Source organism: Lepus europaeus, chromosome 19 (assembly GCF_033115175.1).
Source record: "Lepus europaeus isolate LE1 chromosome 19, mLepTim1.pri, whole genome shotgun sequence".
Lineage (NCBI taxonomy): Eukaryota > Metazoa > Chordata > Mammalia > Lagomorpha > Leporidae > Lepus > Lepus europaeus.
The window spans coordinates 37685777-37701407 of NC_084845.1; the positions used below are offsets into that span (position 1 = coordinate 37685777).

General features: G+C 46.6%; 1 protein-coding gene across 2 annotated transcripts in view; it reads left to right on the forward strand.

Moving 5' to 3' along the window:
• Positions 1 to 15631, forward strand: part of HEATR3 (HEAT repeat containing 3) — a 53711-nt gene that overhangs the window by 15049 nt on the left and 23031 nt on the right. For both annotated transcript variants that reach the window (XM_062176587.1, XM_062176588.1), the window contains 4 exons: positions 2530 to 2620; positions 2728 to 2888; positions 3148 to 3230; positions 4905 to 5041. In XM_062176587.1, coding sequence (XP_062032571.1) covers positions 2530 to 2620; positions 2728 to 2888; positions 3148 to 3230; positions 4905 to 5041 — 472 coding nt within the window. The remainder of the gene's footprint in view (positions 1 to 2529; positions 2621 to 2727; positions 2889 to 3147; positions 3231 to 4904; positions 5042 to 15631) is intronic.

The window sequence follows — 15631 nt, forward strand, 5'->3', positions numbered from 1 at the left end:
AGCAGGGAAATGTTCTGAGCAGGATAGTTACATAAAGAAGTGGAACCTGATTTCACAGTTTCTTTTAAGCTGGGTCTTCAGACATTTTAAGAGCATAAGAACCCAGTGATGCATCTTATTTATTAGCTTGAGTCTACTCTAGTAAAGATTAATATAGTTGGATCCCACACACACACACAAAACATAGGAGAGCTATATTTTTTAAGTATATTCCTTATTTTAAAGATTTTATTTATTTATTTGAGAGGTAGAGTTACAGACAGAGAGACAGAGAAAAAAGGTCTTTCATCTGCTGGTTCACTCCCTAAATGGCCACAGTGGCCAGAGCTGGGCCGATCCGAAGCCAGGAGCTTCTTCCAGGTCTCCTATGCAGGTTCTGGGGCCCAAGGATTTGGACCATTTTTGACTGCTTTCCAGGCCATAGCAGAGAGCTGGATCAGAACAGGAGCAACTGGGACTTGAACTGGCAGCCATATAGGATACTGGCACTGCAAGCAATGATTTTACCTGGTACACCACAGCACCAGCCCCAAAATATAGTCTTACTAGTAATAAGTGTAATACAAACCTAGAAAATTCTGAGTTGTATCTATTAAATCAGCAGTTGACTTTTTTTTTAAGATTTTGTTTATTTATTTGAGAAGGTACAAGGAGGGAGAAACAGAGAGAAAGGTCTTCCATCCCTGGTTCACTCCCCAAATGGCCACAATGGCTGGAGCTGGGCCAATCTGTAGCCAGGAGCATCTTCCAGGTCTGCCACGTTGGGGTAGGGACCAAGCATTTGGACCCTCTTCTGCTTTCCCAGGCCATGGCAGAGAGCTGGATTGAAAGAAGAGCAGCTGGGACTAGAACTGGTGCCTATATGGGATGCCAGTGCAGGCATCCAGATGCAGGCAGAGGCTTAGCCCACTACTTACACCGCTGGCCCCAGCAATTGACTTTTCAAAGTAGCATAATTTAAAGTTGTAGTTGAACTGTTAGATAATGAAATTGTTGGTGGAATTGTAAATGCATATGAACATCTTGGAAAGGAAAATAGGGTAATTGCAGGACCTACAAACCTGTTTTTAGCCTTTGATCCAGTAAACCTAACAAAGTAAAATATCCAAGTGTCATCATCTCTCGATGTGAGTTCCTAGACACCTGTGGATACCAAAATCTGAAGCTGAAGTCCCTTACGTAAAATGACACAGTAATGGATGTAACCTGTGTCCACCCTTCTGTATACTTTGTCATCTCAGGACTATTTATGATACTTGATCCAGTGTAGACGCTATGTAAATACTTCCTTTACTGTACTAGGGAATCATGACAAGAGACAACCTGCACCTGTTCAGTACAGGCCCAGTGTTTTGTTTTTGTTTTTTTTTTTTAACCAAATGTTTTCCATCCTCAGTCGGTTGGATCTTAGAATGTGGAACCCATGGATATGGAAAGCTGACCGTAATTTTTAAATTGTAATTTGTTCATTTGGTGGGATATTATGCAGCGATTAAAAAGAAAATACAGAAATTTGGAAACATTTAGATAATAAACTGTGTTTTTAGCTTATGACTATTTTGGAAGATCAGTGTGACTATTTCACTTTTTAAATAGGTATTTTGAGAATTAAGGTGATAGAAGTATATACAACCCATTTTAAGAAATGTTAATAAAGTTAAGTTCATTTCTCATTTTCAGAGAAAAATACCCCTCTCCCTTCAGTCTTGTAGAATTGCTTTTTTTTTTTTTGACAGTGGGAGAGAGACAGAGTTATAGATAGTGAGAGAGAGACAGAGAGAAAGGTCTTCCTTCCGTTGGTTCACTCCCCTAATGGCTGCCACAGCCGGCGCTGCACCAATCCCAAGCCAAGAGCCGGTGCTTTCTCCTAGTCTCCCATGTGGGTGCAGGGCCCAAACACTTGGGCCATCCTCCACAGCCCTCCCGGGCCACAGCAGAGAGCTGGACTGGAAGAGGCGCAACCGGGACTAGAACCCAGGGTGCCGGTGCTGCAGGCAGAGGATTAGTCAAGCGAGTCATGGCGCCGGCCTGTAGAATTGCTTTAAGAAGCTGCTGCCTGCTGTTCAGCCAGGCAAGCTCGGGTGGTCATTTGAGGTCTCAGTAGTAGTGTTGGCTAATGCGGTCTTTCCAAGAGGATGGCTAAGCATCTAAAAGCAGGCTCATTGTGTTTAAGTGCCTGGTGTCCAAAATGAACTTTTGTTTTAATCTTAGTGTGCTGAGCTGCTTCTTAATACCTTGGGTTAAGTTTCAGGGTGAATTCAGTTCAGGATTCCTGAATATCTGTCTGTTCTCTGCAGCTAACTAAGCAACACTTAGAGAATAGCCATGCAGATAGATGGCACTCCAGTTAACCGGCACGTGGCACTGTGCCAAGAGTGTAGAAAACTTGTTTGTGCTTCTAGCAGTGTACGACTTTTCTTCCACCTTCCCCACCCCCTGTGATGCATTCCAACCAGAAACATCTTCCAGTAGGCTTTAAAGAAATTCACACACATTTTCTGAAACAAAGCCGTTTGCTTTTTGTTTTAGCCCACTGACAAGGAGCTGAGAGAGACCATAGCATTGCTGACAGCTCAGCAGACTGCCCTGGAAATTATTGTCAACATGTGCTGCACTGAAGGTTTGTCCCCACTTTACATTTGGACATTTTCCCCTGGGGTCTAGAGGGCCGCTTCCCTGGGGAGTCTCAGCCATGTTGAAGGTCAGTGTGGTTTGCCCTCTTCCCAGATCCCTCTGATGACGAATGGGAAGAAGAGCTCTCTAGCAGTGACGAAAGTGATGCCTTCATGGAAAGTTCCTTCAGTGAGTGTGATGGGCAGCTGCTGTCTCCACTCTGCCTCTCCCATGAAGTTCACACCGCGCTCACCAACTACCTCATCCCCAAGAAGGTACTCTCTGTACTAGGCTCGATATGGAACATGGGAAGGGCTTAAGACAGCTATTTGTTCTCTGTGTAAAAAATCACACTTGCAGTTTTAGGTGATGGTAAGATCTGGGTCGCAAAACAGAACCAGCAGTCCTAGACATAGGCTGAGGAGGCCTTCTGTCTTGGTGAAACCTAACTATTTCACTCATGAGTAATGTGCTGACATTTCATAAGGAAAGCATGCTGAAGGCGATAACTCGGTGCTGCCTTTTTTGATCTAGGTTTTTGAGAAAACTGCCTTTCCCAACAGCGTTGCAGTCGACATATGTTCCAGGAGCCCCTCGTGGAAACCTTTGATCAGAAAGTAAGAAATTTTCTGTTGTCAAAACCATCTGTTGTTATGTTGTCGTGTGAAATGACAGGCCATGAAGAAGAAGATAGCAATGCCTCCCTAGAGCCAGGGACCCCGACCCTGGGAAAGTGTGTGCATGGGCCAGTGGGGTACCTGCACGAGAACGCCCCTGGGTCCTGTCCCCGGAGAAGCATGTGCACGGCCAGTGGGATACTGCATGAGAATGTGGTAGTGTGCTTCACAGTTGCCCCAGCCTAGAAGCAACTAGGGTGTGCCTGAGAGAGAAAATGCACAGAAAACTTTTGCCACAGTCATACAGTAGAACAATACAGCAGTGGAAAGAATCTGAACTGGAACTATTCACAACCTGGATGAAACTCAGTGTTGAACAGAAAAGGCAACATACAAAAGAATATACCCACTGTGATTGCATATTTAGAGTTTGCAGCCAGGCAGCACAGAACTGTTTTGTTCAGGGTACATAGGTAGTAGACCTACGCAGAAGGGGAAGGAAGGGTGTACCATACAGGTTAGGGTCGAGGTTGCCTGTAGGCATCAGGGAGTAGGGATAAAAGGAATACGAGAGCTGTGAGGTCTCAGCAGTGTTTATTTCTTATCCGGCTCCATGAGTGCTTGCTCTATAAATTATTTTTGTTACACTTGCAAAGAGGTCTTTTAAAAGTTCAGGGAAAATGTAAATTATGAAAAAACTAAGCATGGATTTTAAAAATTTTGTACACCAAAATACACCCATTTTTAAAAAGAAGACGTTTATTTGAAGGTAGAGCTACAGAGAGAAAGAGACAGAGATTTTCTATTCACTGGTTCACTCCCCCAAATGACTGCAATGGCCAGACTGGCTCAGGCCAAAGCCAAGAGCCAGAAACTACATCCTGGTCTCCCACATGGGTGGCAGGGTCCAAAAAAACCTGGGTCAGAAACGGAGTAGCCAGGAGTCAAGTGGTGTCAGAATCAGCGACTTAATGCCCTAAGCTGCAATGCCAGCACCTAAACCTATCTCTAAATCCATTTTCCGTGAACTTTTTAAGGTATCCTCAGAGGTATATATGTGTGTGTCATATTTTACAATGAAAGATAACCTTAAAGATGCTACCTTGCATAGAAATTTTTCTAAAGCACACTCTCTTGACTTATGAGTGAGTTGTGCATCAGGGGCTTAGAGTACGCAAGCACTTGGTAGACTAATAGCTTGCTGTATGATTATTTGATAACTGCTGTGGACCGCCTTGTACTTCCAGATGTTCCCAGTCAGAACCTGAGGCTTAGCTTAAAAGTTAATACTGGGGTGGGGGCCGGCACTGGGGCTTAATGGTAAAGCCACCGCCTGCAATGATGGCATCCCATATGGGCGCTGATTCAAGTCCTGGCTGCTGCACTTGTGATCCAGCTCTCTGCTATGGCCTGGGAAAGCAGTAGAGGATGGCCCAAATTCTTGGGCCCCTCCCTGCACCAATGTGGGAGACCTGGAAGAAGCTCCTGGCTCCTGGCTTCGGATGGGCCCAGCTCTGGCCATTACAGCCATTTGGGGAGTGGACCAGCGGATGGATGATCTCTCTCTGCATCTGCCTCTGCCTTTCTGTGACTCTACCTTTCCAATAAAAGAATCTTTAAAAAAATAAAGTTAATACTGAATTCTGATGGGGAGCTCTTTTACTTCCCTTCCAGAATGAACACTGTGCAGTGGAGAGCCCTTGTGTGTCTCCAGAGTCTCCTGTCGCTCCTGGACGTGGACCACCTGGGAGGACCCCCAGCCCTTCAGACGCTGGCACAGCATCTGTCACAGCTGATTTTTGCTCAGCCAGGTAAATGCTGGAGCTTTATTGTAAAAGACTGTTAGGACAGGGCAGCACGCTGAAGGGCAGGAACTTGGATTTTGCCACTGGGTAACAATTGTCATCCAGTCTGCAGAAACCTTTCCCAGACACTAACAACCATGTATAAGGATGCTTCAAGAAGTTTGTGGAAAGAGGATTTAATAGATGGATTCATTTAGGTGAAAAAAATTTGAGACCCCTGTATATGAGCAGTCTTAAATGTTCATAAAAAATGCATAATATGAAAAAAAATTCATGAATTTAAAAATTGTTTGCAGCAAAACAAATTTTTAATTCCATTTTAAGATTTATTTATTCATTTATTTGAAAGGTAGAGTTACAGAGAGAGGGAGAGACAGAAAAAGAGATCTTCCATCTACTGTTTAACTCCCTAAATGGCTGCAACAGTCCAGGCAAGGCCAGTCCAAAGCCAGGAGCCAAGAATTCTATCCAAGTCTCCCACATGGATGGAGTGCCATCTTCTGCTGCTTTCCCAGGAGCATTAGCAGGGAGCTAGATCAGAAGTGGAGCAGCTGGGACTCAAACTGGTGCCCATATGGATGCCAGTGTTGCAGGCAGTGGCTAAACCCACTGTACCACAATGCTGGCCCCTTCCACAGCTTTTCGAAGTACCTATGTATTTATAGTTGTGAATGATACAGTCAAAAAAATGTATGCAGGGTAGGTGTTCAGCACAGTAGTTAATGCACTGTATTCCTGTGTATCCTGTATCCAACTTGGGTTGGAGTCTCATCTCTGCTCCCAATTCCAGTTTCTTGGGAGGCAGCAGATGATGGCTTAAGTAGTTAGCTTCCTGTCACCCACATGGAAGATCCAAGTTGAGTTCCTGGCTTCAGCCCGGCCCAGTCATGGCTGTTGCAAGCATTTAACAAGCATACTGGTGGGTGGGAGATATCTATTATCTGTCTCTCTGCCTTTCAAATAACAAAACAGATATGCCAGAAGAGCTTTTTTTTTTTTTTTTTTTTTTTTTTAATTAAAATTGTGTCCAGTTATGTCAGGCCAATCAGGGCTGAATCATAAATATCATAAAGTCTTCATTCAGATGTTTCTTAGTTCTCTATTTTTTATTTTCTTTTTTAATTGCAAGAATTTTAAATTTGGGTAATACAAATATGTAATACAAAATTCAAGTTATATTAGAGGACATAAACTGAAAAGTTCCTTTCCTAAAGTCAAATCACTGTTGTACTAGTTCTGTGTGTGTTCTTCCAGAAAGACTCTCTGGGTGTGAGAGGTGTGGGGTGTGTGTGTGTTTGTGTATCTGTCTGTAAGGAACGTAGCAGGATGCCTCACAATTTTACCCCTTGCTTTTGTCTTATGTGTATCTTCCTTCAACTACCGTCACATGGTAGGAGCCAAATCCCTTGAAAGTCACAAGTCTCTGACACAGATTAATTTTACTTGCACACAAAACACTTAAGAGAAATACGTTATTGGGCTTGGTATTGTGGCGTAGCAGATAAAGCTGCAGCCTGCAACACCGGCATCCCATTGGGTACCAGTTTGAGACCCAGCTGCTCCACTTCTGATCCAGCTGCCTGCTGATGTGCTTGGAAAAGCATCGGAGTTTGACCCAAGTGTTTGGTCCCCTGCCACCCATCTGGGAGATCTGGAAGAAGCTCCTAACTTCTGGCTTCAGCCTGGCCAGGCCCAGCTGTTGCTGCCATTTGGGGAGTGAACCAACAAATGGAACACATTATTCTCTCTCTAACTCTGATTTTTTAATAAATCGATCTTTAAAAAAAAATGTTAGAGACAGAGCTATCTCCCATCCACTGGTTCACTCCCTCAAATGGCCACAATGCCTAGGACGGGGCCAAGCCAAAGCCAGGTGCCAGGAGATTCATCTGGGTCTTCTACATGGGTGGCAGGGGCCCAAGGACTTGGGCCATCTTTTTTTTTTTTTTTTTGACAGGCAGAGTGGACAGAGAGAGAGAGAGAAAGGTCTTCCTTTGCCATTGGTTCACCCTCCAATGGCCGCTGCGGCTGGTGCGCTGCGGCCGGCGCACCGTGCTGATCCGAAGGCAGGAGCCAGGTGCTTCCTCCTGGTCTCCCATGCGGGTGCAGGGCCCAAACCTTGGGCCATCCTCCACTGCACTCCCGGGCCATAGCAGAGAGTTGGCCTGGAAGAGGGGCATCCGGGACAGAATCCAGCACCCCGATCGGGACTAGAACACGGTTTGCCGGCGCTGCTAGGCGGAGGATTAGCCTGTTGAGCCATGGTGCCGGCCTGACTTGGGCCATCTTTTGCTGCTTTCCCAGGCCATTATCAGGGAGCTGAATTGTAAGTGGAGCAGCTGGGACATGAACTGGCACCCATATGGGTGTGCACTACGCCACAACACCTGCCCTGCCGTTCTTTTTAAGTGATCTGGCTCTACAGGATTTGATGCATGTTCTTCTAACATATTTTCATAAATCATATGGTAGAATACCATTTAACCTGATTGAATTAAATTAAGGGCACTCAAACCGAAAACAACAGAAAGTGAGGGTGAGCATTTGGCCTAGAAGTTAAGATTCTGAGTTGGGACACTTAACGTCTCTTATCAGAATGCTGATGGTTGAGTCCTGGCTCTACTGTCCATTCCAGCTTCCTGGTGATAGGGGGAGGCAGTTGTAGTGGCTCAAGTACTTAGGTTCCTTCCCAGTGTGGGTGATCAGGATTCAGATCCCAGCCTTCGGTTTCAGCCTAGCCTGTGTCTAGCTATTAGAGGCCCTTGGGGAGTGAGTCAGCAGGTGGAAGCTCCCTGTCTCTTTCTGTCTCTCAAAAATATAAATATTTGGGCCGGCGCCGTGGCTCAACAGGCTAATCCTCCGCCTTGCGGCGCCGGCACACCGGGTTCGAGTCCCGGTTGGGGCGCCGGATTCTGTCCCGGTTGTCCCTCTTCCAGGCCAGCTCTCTGCTATGGCCCGGGAAGGCAGTGGAGGATGGCCCAAGTGCTTGGGCCCTGCACCCGCATGGGAGACCAGGAGAAGCACCTGGCTCCTGGCTTCGGATCAGCGAGATGCGCCGGCCACAGCGGCCATTGGAGGGTGAACCAACGGCAAAAAGGAAGACCTTTCTCTCTGTCTTTCTCTCTCTCAGTATCCACTCTGCCTATCAAAAAAAGAAAAGAAAAAAAAAAAACACAAAACAAAACAAAAATAAATATTTAAGATAGAGACTGAAAGAGAAGAGAAAGAAATATCTTGTATAGTAAAGGAAAGTTCTCCGTTACTCTGCACGTATTCCTGGAGTGAGACTGACTATGAGAATCTGCTCTCTGTCAGCAGTTCGGATGGAGTGTCTTTGAAAAGTTTGCTTTCTCCATTGACTTTAGAACCTCATGAGCAAATAAGGTAACTCTAGTGTCATATACACTGTATCAGGAGTATCCATATGTATCTTTGCTAACTGTTTAACATTTATCCTTCTCAGACACAACATTAAATCTAAGAACTAAACTCTTAGAGGTTCTAAAATTGTCACTGTTAACTAAAGACAAGTATAAATTTCTGTATAAACATTCAAGAGTTGGTCCTTATTTCTTTAGATGTCTCTTCTGTGTTCTATCAAGTTCCTAAAAGGTTCTGTGTGTTCAGTGGTGCATGTTTTATAAGTTCTAGATTTTTTTTTAAACTCAGTAAATAAGTGTTCAGAAACCTGTATTTGGCTGTTGACCTGCCTCTCCTGCCCTATCTGCACTGGTCAGTTCAGAGGTGTTTCCAGGCGCCCCAGGCTGTGTGTGTGTTCATTGGCTAGGATGGTCACATGAAAGCCGTGCCTAAGAGAGGACATGGTCAGGATAGGAGCAGCGCTGGCCTCATTGCATCCTAGGACAGGACTGGACAAGCACAAGAGTACTCAGGTGGCTGCTCTAGACTGAGCTGGCCAGTGGACAACTGCAGTTTCGGGTTTCTCTCCCAGTCTTCTTAGAAACCTGGAAGAAATCTGCATGATAGGGGACACAGGAGCTTTCCCCTACATCTGGCCTCTGGCTCCCATCAGCCCAGCAAGGTGTCCATAGGGTAGGGCAGGGGAGAGCTGCTATTGCTCATCCCCACTTCCATCCTCCCACTCCTGGGCGGAGGCAGGGAGCAGAGCCAAGTCAGGGAGTCCACAGCCAGCACCCCCAGGGAGCAGGGCCTGCCACGTGACTTACTGCCTCCAGCACCTGCCCAGCCATGAGTTATCGCTGTCAGCCCAAGTTCTTTACAAGTTGCCATCTCTTGCTTCTGAGCTGTTTCTCTGTAAGTCTAATCAAGGTACTTCAGCCCTGTCTGTCCACAGCCAGCAGTGGGAAGCGTTTATTTCACTTGAAATTAATGCACATGCTGTGTGCCTGTACTACAGGGAAAACACTTGGGTCTCTTTCCCCCATTCAGCTGCCTGTGTGTGGGCCCTGAGGTTTGCACATTCATTAAAGACCCCAGAAAGGTCATGCCACACTGAGCACCAGAGAAATACTGGGTAGTTTTGAATTGTGGGAAAATGTAACCAACTGTTTTGATTTTAAATTGATTTCAGTTTCGTGGCTGTTTTTGACATAATCTTTTCTGTTAAATCCAGAAATGTGACAAGCTGCAAGATTAAGAGCACATTCCTGTGTCCTGAGAGCCATGATGTTATTTTTATAGGTACCAAGGATACCCAGGGGACAAGATGCTGTTAGAACAGCAGGGTGTTTTGTTTGTTTGTCTTTAAGATTTATTTATTTGAGAGACAGAGTTACAGAGAGAGGGAGAGACAGTCTTTTGTCTGCTGGTTCACTCTCCAAACAGCCACAGCAACCAGAGCTAGATTCAAAGCCAGGAACCAGGAGCTTCTTCTGGGTCTCCCATGCGGATGCAGGGGTCCAAGCACTTGGGCCATCTTCCACTGCTTTCCCAGGCACATAAGCAGGGAGCGGGATCAGAATTGGAGAAGCCGGGACTCGAACTGCTGCCCATATGGAATGTCGGCACCACAGGCAGAAGATTAACCTACCAAGCCACAGCGCCAGCCCCCACCAGCAGTCTTAAATTCATTCATCTGATGGTGTGGACTCTCTTGCCTCCAGGGATTTGTAATTTGAATGGACCTTCCACATGCATTAGGCTTGCTTTGCAAATGATAGGAGAAAAGTTGTTACAGAGAAAGAAGGGTATTAAAATGCTCCTGGACTGTCCCCATTGATCAGGACCCTTCCTCGTATCCTGTGTGTGGCCTTTGTGCCTGACACTGGCATTCGGAAAAAGTGAGACAGGAAGCATATATCAAAAAGTACTACAGCTGTTGCTTATTTTAGGTTAACAGTAAATTTTCTTACAAGAAGGAAATTTTGATAAAGGATAATTGCTGATCCAGTATTTAGAGGTGATCTTCCAATACAGTCCGAAACATTAGGATATATTGAGTAACATAGTCCGAGTTCTACAAAGTGTGGCCTGTGACTGGAGAATTTGATGGGGAGGATGGGGTTAATGGCTTTCCTGTGTCACTGTGTTTGAGAGGGAAATGACTGAGGATCATACAGCCCTATCCAACTTGTTTACATTTTAATGCCAAAACGTAATTTTAAATAATCATGAAATTTAGTATGCTTTCTGTGTATGTGAGGATGCATCAACACGCGGGTGCGTGCTCACCTACTGTCATTGTTTAGGGGCAGTCAGTCCCCCAACCTTCCCGTTGGGGTGTCTACCTCCAGCCAGGCTTCCAGTGCTGTTGAGGGGAACTGGAGCGTCACCTCCTGAGGTGAAGGCTGAGTTAACCCTGTCATACTCTTCCCAGCTTGTGACATCTGAGCTGTGGCCAGAAGGGAGAGGGGCCCTCATGTGGGGACACTGAGCTGGAGGGAGGCAGGAAGAAAGGGACCGAGCTGAGAGCAGGAACTGAGAATATACAGGACCCTTGAGTTCTGACCTTGATCTGTCTGGCCCTGGTCAGCTGCTGAAGCCTGAATTGGGCCCCTCACTTGGGCACTTCTACTTCCTGGCTTCTGTCCAGGTGCCAGAACCACGGTTTGTTTTTAAGGTTTATTTATGGGGCTGGTGCTGTGGCGTAGCTGGTGAAGCCGCTTGCCTGCAGTGCCAGCATCCATATAGGCACCAGTTTGAGTCCCGGCTGCTCCACTTCCAATTCAGCTCCCTGCTAATGTGTCTGGGAAAGTAGTAAAAGATGGCCCAAGTCCTTGGGCCCCTGCACCCACATGGGAGACTCGGAGGAAGCTCCTGGCTTTGGATCGGCACAGCTCCAGCTGTTGCGGCCAACTGGGGAGTCAACCAGTGGATGGAAGATCTGTCTGCCTCTCCATCTCTCTCTGTGTAACTCCGACTTCCAAATAAATTTGAAAGGCAGTTAGAGATCCTCCATCTGCTGATTCACTCTCCAAATGTCTCCAACAGCCAGGTCTGGCCAAGACTGAAGCCAGGAGCCCTAAGCTTCTTCCAGGTCTCCCACGTTGGTGCAGGGGCCCAAACACTTGGGCCATCTTCCGCTGCTTTCCCAGACACATTAGCAGGGAGCTGGATCAGAAGGGGAGCAGCCAGGACTCAAACCGGTGCCCATATGAGGTGCCAGCAGTACAGGCAGTGGCTTAACCTGCTATACCACAATGCTGTCTCCAAAGAACCACAGTTTTTGATCAGTGAGTGTGCCTATCAGTGATCTGAGAGTTGAGAAATTAGCCATCTCAAAACTTACCAAAAAAAAATGGAATTAAAAGATAGTGCTTGTGGATGGCATGGTAGTATAGCACATAAAGCTGCTGCCTATGACGTTGGTGTCCCCTGTGGGCACTGGTTCATGTCCTGGCTTCTCCACTTCAATCCAACTCCTTGCTAATGGCCTGGGAAAAGCTGTGTGATTGGGCCCCTAGCACCTGCCTGGGAAACCCAAATGATACTCCTGGCTCTTTGGTTCAACCCGACCCAGACCTGGCTGTTGTAGCCATCTGGAGAGTAAACCATTGGATGGAAGATAGATTTATCTCTGACTTTCAAATAAATTAATTTTTAAGAGAATTATGTATTTTATTTGAAAGAGTTACACAGAGAGAAGAGAGAGAGGTCTTCCATCCGATGGTTTACTCCCCAGTTGGGTGCGACGGCCAGAGCTACGCCGATCTGAAGCCAGGAGCCAGGTGCTTCTTCCGGGTGCAGGGACCCAAGAGACTGGGCCATCTTCTACTGCTTTCCCAGGCCATAGCAGAGAGCTGGATCAGAAGTGGAGCATCCAGGTCTCGAACCGGTGTCCATATGGATGCCGGCGCTTCAGGCCAGGGCATTAACCCGCTGTTCCACAGCGCCGGCCCCTAAATAAATAAATCTTTAAAAAGGGAGGAAAAAAAAAAAAAAAGATAATGCTGGTGAGGGCCAGTGTTGTGTTGCTGCAGATGAGGCTGCTGCTGTAACACCAGCATCCTATATTATTATATCAGATCGCTGTTTCAAGTCCTGCCTGCTTTGCTTCAGATCCAGCTCCCTGCTAATGTGCCTGGGAAGGGAGTGGAGATGGCCCAAGTACTTGGGCCCCTTGCTACCCATGTGGGAGACTAGGATGGAGTTCCTGACTCCTGGCTTCAGCTTGGCCCAGATGTGGCTATTGCAGTCATCTGGGGAGTGAACCAATGTGTAGAAAGTCAATCTGTTTCTGTCTGCCTTTAAAATAAATAAATAAATCTTTTAAAAAAATTTACCTCGTGTGGCTGGCGATGTGGTGTAGCATGTCAGGCCACTGCCTGCAATGCCAGCATCCCATCTGGGCACGGGTTTGAGTCCCAGCTGCTCCACTTCCGATCCAGCTCTCTGCTGTGGCCTTGGAAAGCAGTAGAAGATGGCCCAAATTCTTGGGCCCCTGCGCGCATGTGAGAGACCCAGAATAAGCTCCTGGCTCCTGGCTTTGGATCAGCCCAGCTTCGGCCCTTGCAGCTATTTGGGGAGTAAACCAGGAGAGAGAGGTCGTCCGTCCACGGATTCACTCCCCAAATGGCCACAACAGCTGGGGCTGGGCTGGCTGATCTGAAGCCAGGAGCTTTCTCCAGATCTCCCACAGGGTTGTGGTGGCACAAGCACTTGAGCCATCCCTCTACTGCTTTTCCCAAGCCATTAGCAGGGAGCTGGATTGGAAATGGAGCAACTGGGACTGGAACTGGCACCCACATGGGATGCTGGTGCTGCAAGTGGAGGCCTAACTACTACACCACAGTGCCAGCTGCCTCCCCCAACCTTTTTTAAAAGATTGATTTATTTGAAAGGCAGAGTTTATTGGGAAACACAGGGAGACATACAAAAAGAAGTCAACCTACTGATTCATTCCCCAAGTGGCTGCAATGGCCAGGGCTGAAACCAGGAACTTGGAACTCCTTCTGGGTCTCCCATGTGGGCTGTAGGGGCCCAAGCATTTGAGCCATCTTCCACTGCTTTCCAAGGTGTACTGCGGAGAGCTGGAGTGGAAGCGGAGCAGCTCCAGCTCAGAAATACTCGCTTCTACAAACTTTGAAGATGCCGTGTTCATACGTCCGCTGTTACATCAGGGATCACAGGAGAAAGTTTCAGCAGACTCTCTTTGTTGGCTTAATCCAGTTTTATGTGCATTCCAAATGCTTTTATCTTTGTCTCCATCAAAGACTATTGGTTTTCCAGACATCAGCTTTTGAGCAATGTTATATTTTCAAATTGAGCACGTCTGTTGTTTTGCTCCAAGTTTTTAAATTATGTATGAGTCTGCATTTCTCCAGTGTTTAGAAATTAGAAAGGTCTTTTTTGTTGCAGTTCTGATGGTAGTGTTCCATTCTGGGATATATTTCCCGTTCCCTATCAGAATACTGAAAATAAACATGCAGAAGTCACCGAAATGTGATCTCCTTGATGTCCCCTGTGCCAGGCCTGTTACAACCCTTCTGCTGTCAGAATTGGGGGGGGGGGGGGGGGGGGGACATTGGCACCTCCTCCATTGTGTAGCTCTTTTTTTTTTTTTTGTTACAGGCAGAGTGGACAGTGAGAGAGAGAGACAGAGAGAAAGGTCTTCCTTTGCCGTTGGTTCACCCTCCAATGGCCACCGCGGCTGGCACGCTGCGGCTGGCGCACCGCACTGATCCGAAGGCAGGAGCCAGGTGCTTCTCCTGGTCTCCCATGGGGTACAGGGCCCAAGCACTTGGGCCATCCTCCACTGCACTCCCGGGCCACAGCAGAGAGCTGGCCTGGAAGAGGGGCAACTGGGACAGAATCGGGCGCCCTGACTGGGACTAGAACCCTGTGTGCTGGCGCCGCTAGGCGGAGGATTAGCCTGTTGAGCTGCAGCACCGACTGTGTAGTTCTTTTGACATTTATTTAGTTTCTTTGACAATACCATATCCATTGACCTTTTGCTGAGAGTTTGGCAAAAAGGCACAGTGGTTTGGAGTCCTTTCCAAAATTGGTATAACTGATCAGAAATGTGAACTAAGTAAAAAGTAAAAATTGCCCAATTTTTTGCCTTTGGGGAATATCTGGCACATAATGAGAACCTCAGGCAATGGTTGATTCCTAAGAATGAAGGACAGAAAACAGCTCTGACATATGTTTTGTTGGTATTGAGTTCATTCTTTCTAATATAATGTGGCTTAATTTTTTTTTAGCATTATCTTTTATTTATTTATTTTTAGATTTATTTACATTATACAAGCTTCATATATTTCACATGCAGATTTAGGAACATAGTTGGCTTAATCAAGTTTTATGTGTAATTTGTGAATTTTTGGACTACATTTAGAGCTTTAACCAAATACCACATTTCAGAGCCAAAGCGATAACTTTTTTTTAGATTTATTTTATTTATGTGTAAGTCAGAATTACAGAGAGAGGGGTAGAGACACAGAGAGAGAGAGAAACCCATCTTCCATCGCTGGTTTACTCCCCAAATGGCTGCAACAGGTAGGACTGGACTAAGTTGAAGCCAGGATCCAGGAGCTTCTTCCTGGTCTCTACCTGGGTGCAAAGGTCCAAGCACTTAGGCCATTCCCTACTGCTGTCCCAGGCACATTAGCAAGGAGTTGAATCTGAGGTGGAGCAGCGGGGACTCGAACTGGCACCCATATGGGATGCTGGCACTGCAGACAGCGGCTTAATCAGCTGCACCACAGTGCCAGCCCACAGTGGTAACTTTTTGAAGGTTAATAATAATTACTTCACACCAATTTTTTTTTTAAAGATTTATGTGTTTACTTGAAACTTAGGGTTACACAGAGAGAGGAGAGGCAGAGAAGAGAGAAAGAGGTCTTTCATCCGTTGATTCACTCCCCAGTTGGCCGCAACGGCTGGAGCTGTGCCATTCCGAAACCAGGAGCCAGGAGCTTCTTCTGGGTCTCCCACATGGGTGCAGGGGGCCAAGGACTTGGGCCATCTTCTACTGCTTTCCCAGGCCATAGCAGAGAGCTGGATTGGAAGTGGAGCAGCCAGGTCTCAAACCAGCACCCATATGGGATGCCGGCGCTTCAGGCCAAGGCATTAACCTGCTGCACCACAGCGCTGGCCCCACTTCACACTGATTTTTAAAAAAGATTTGTTTTAATTATTTGGAAGACAGAATGATAGAGAGAAAGCTGCATCTGC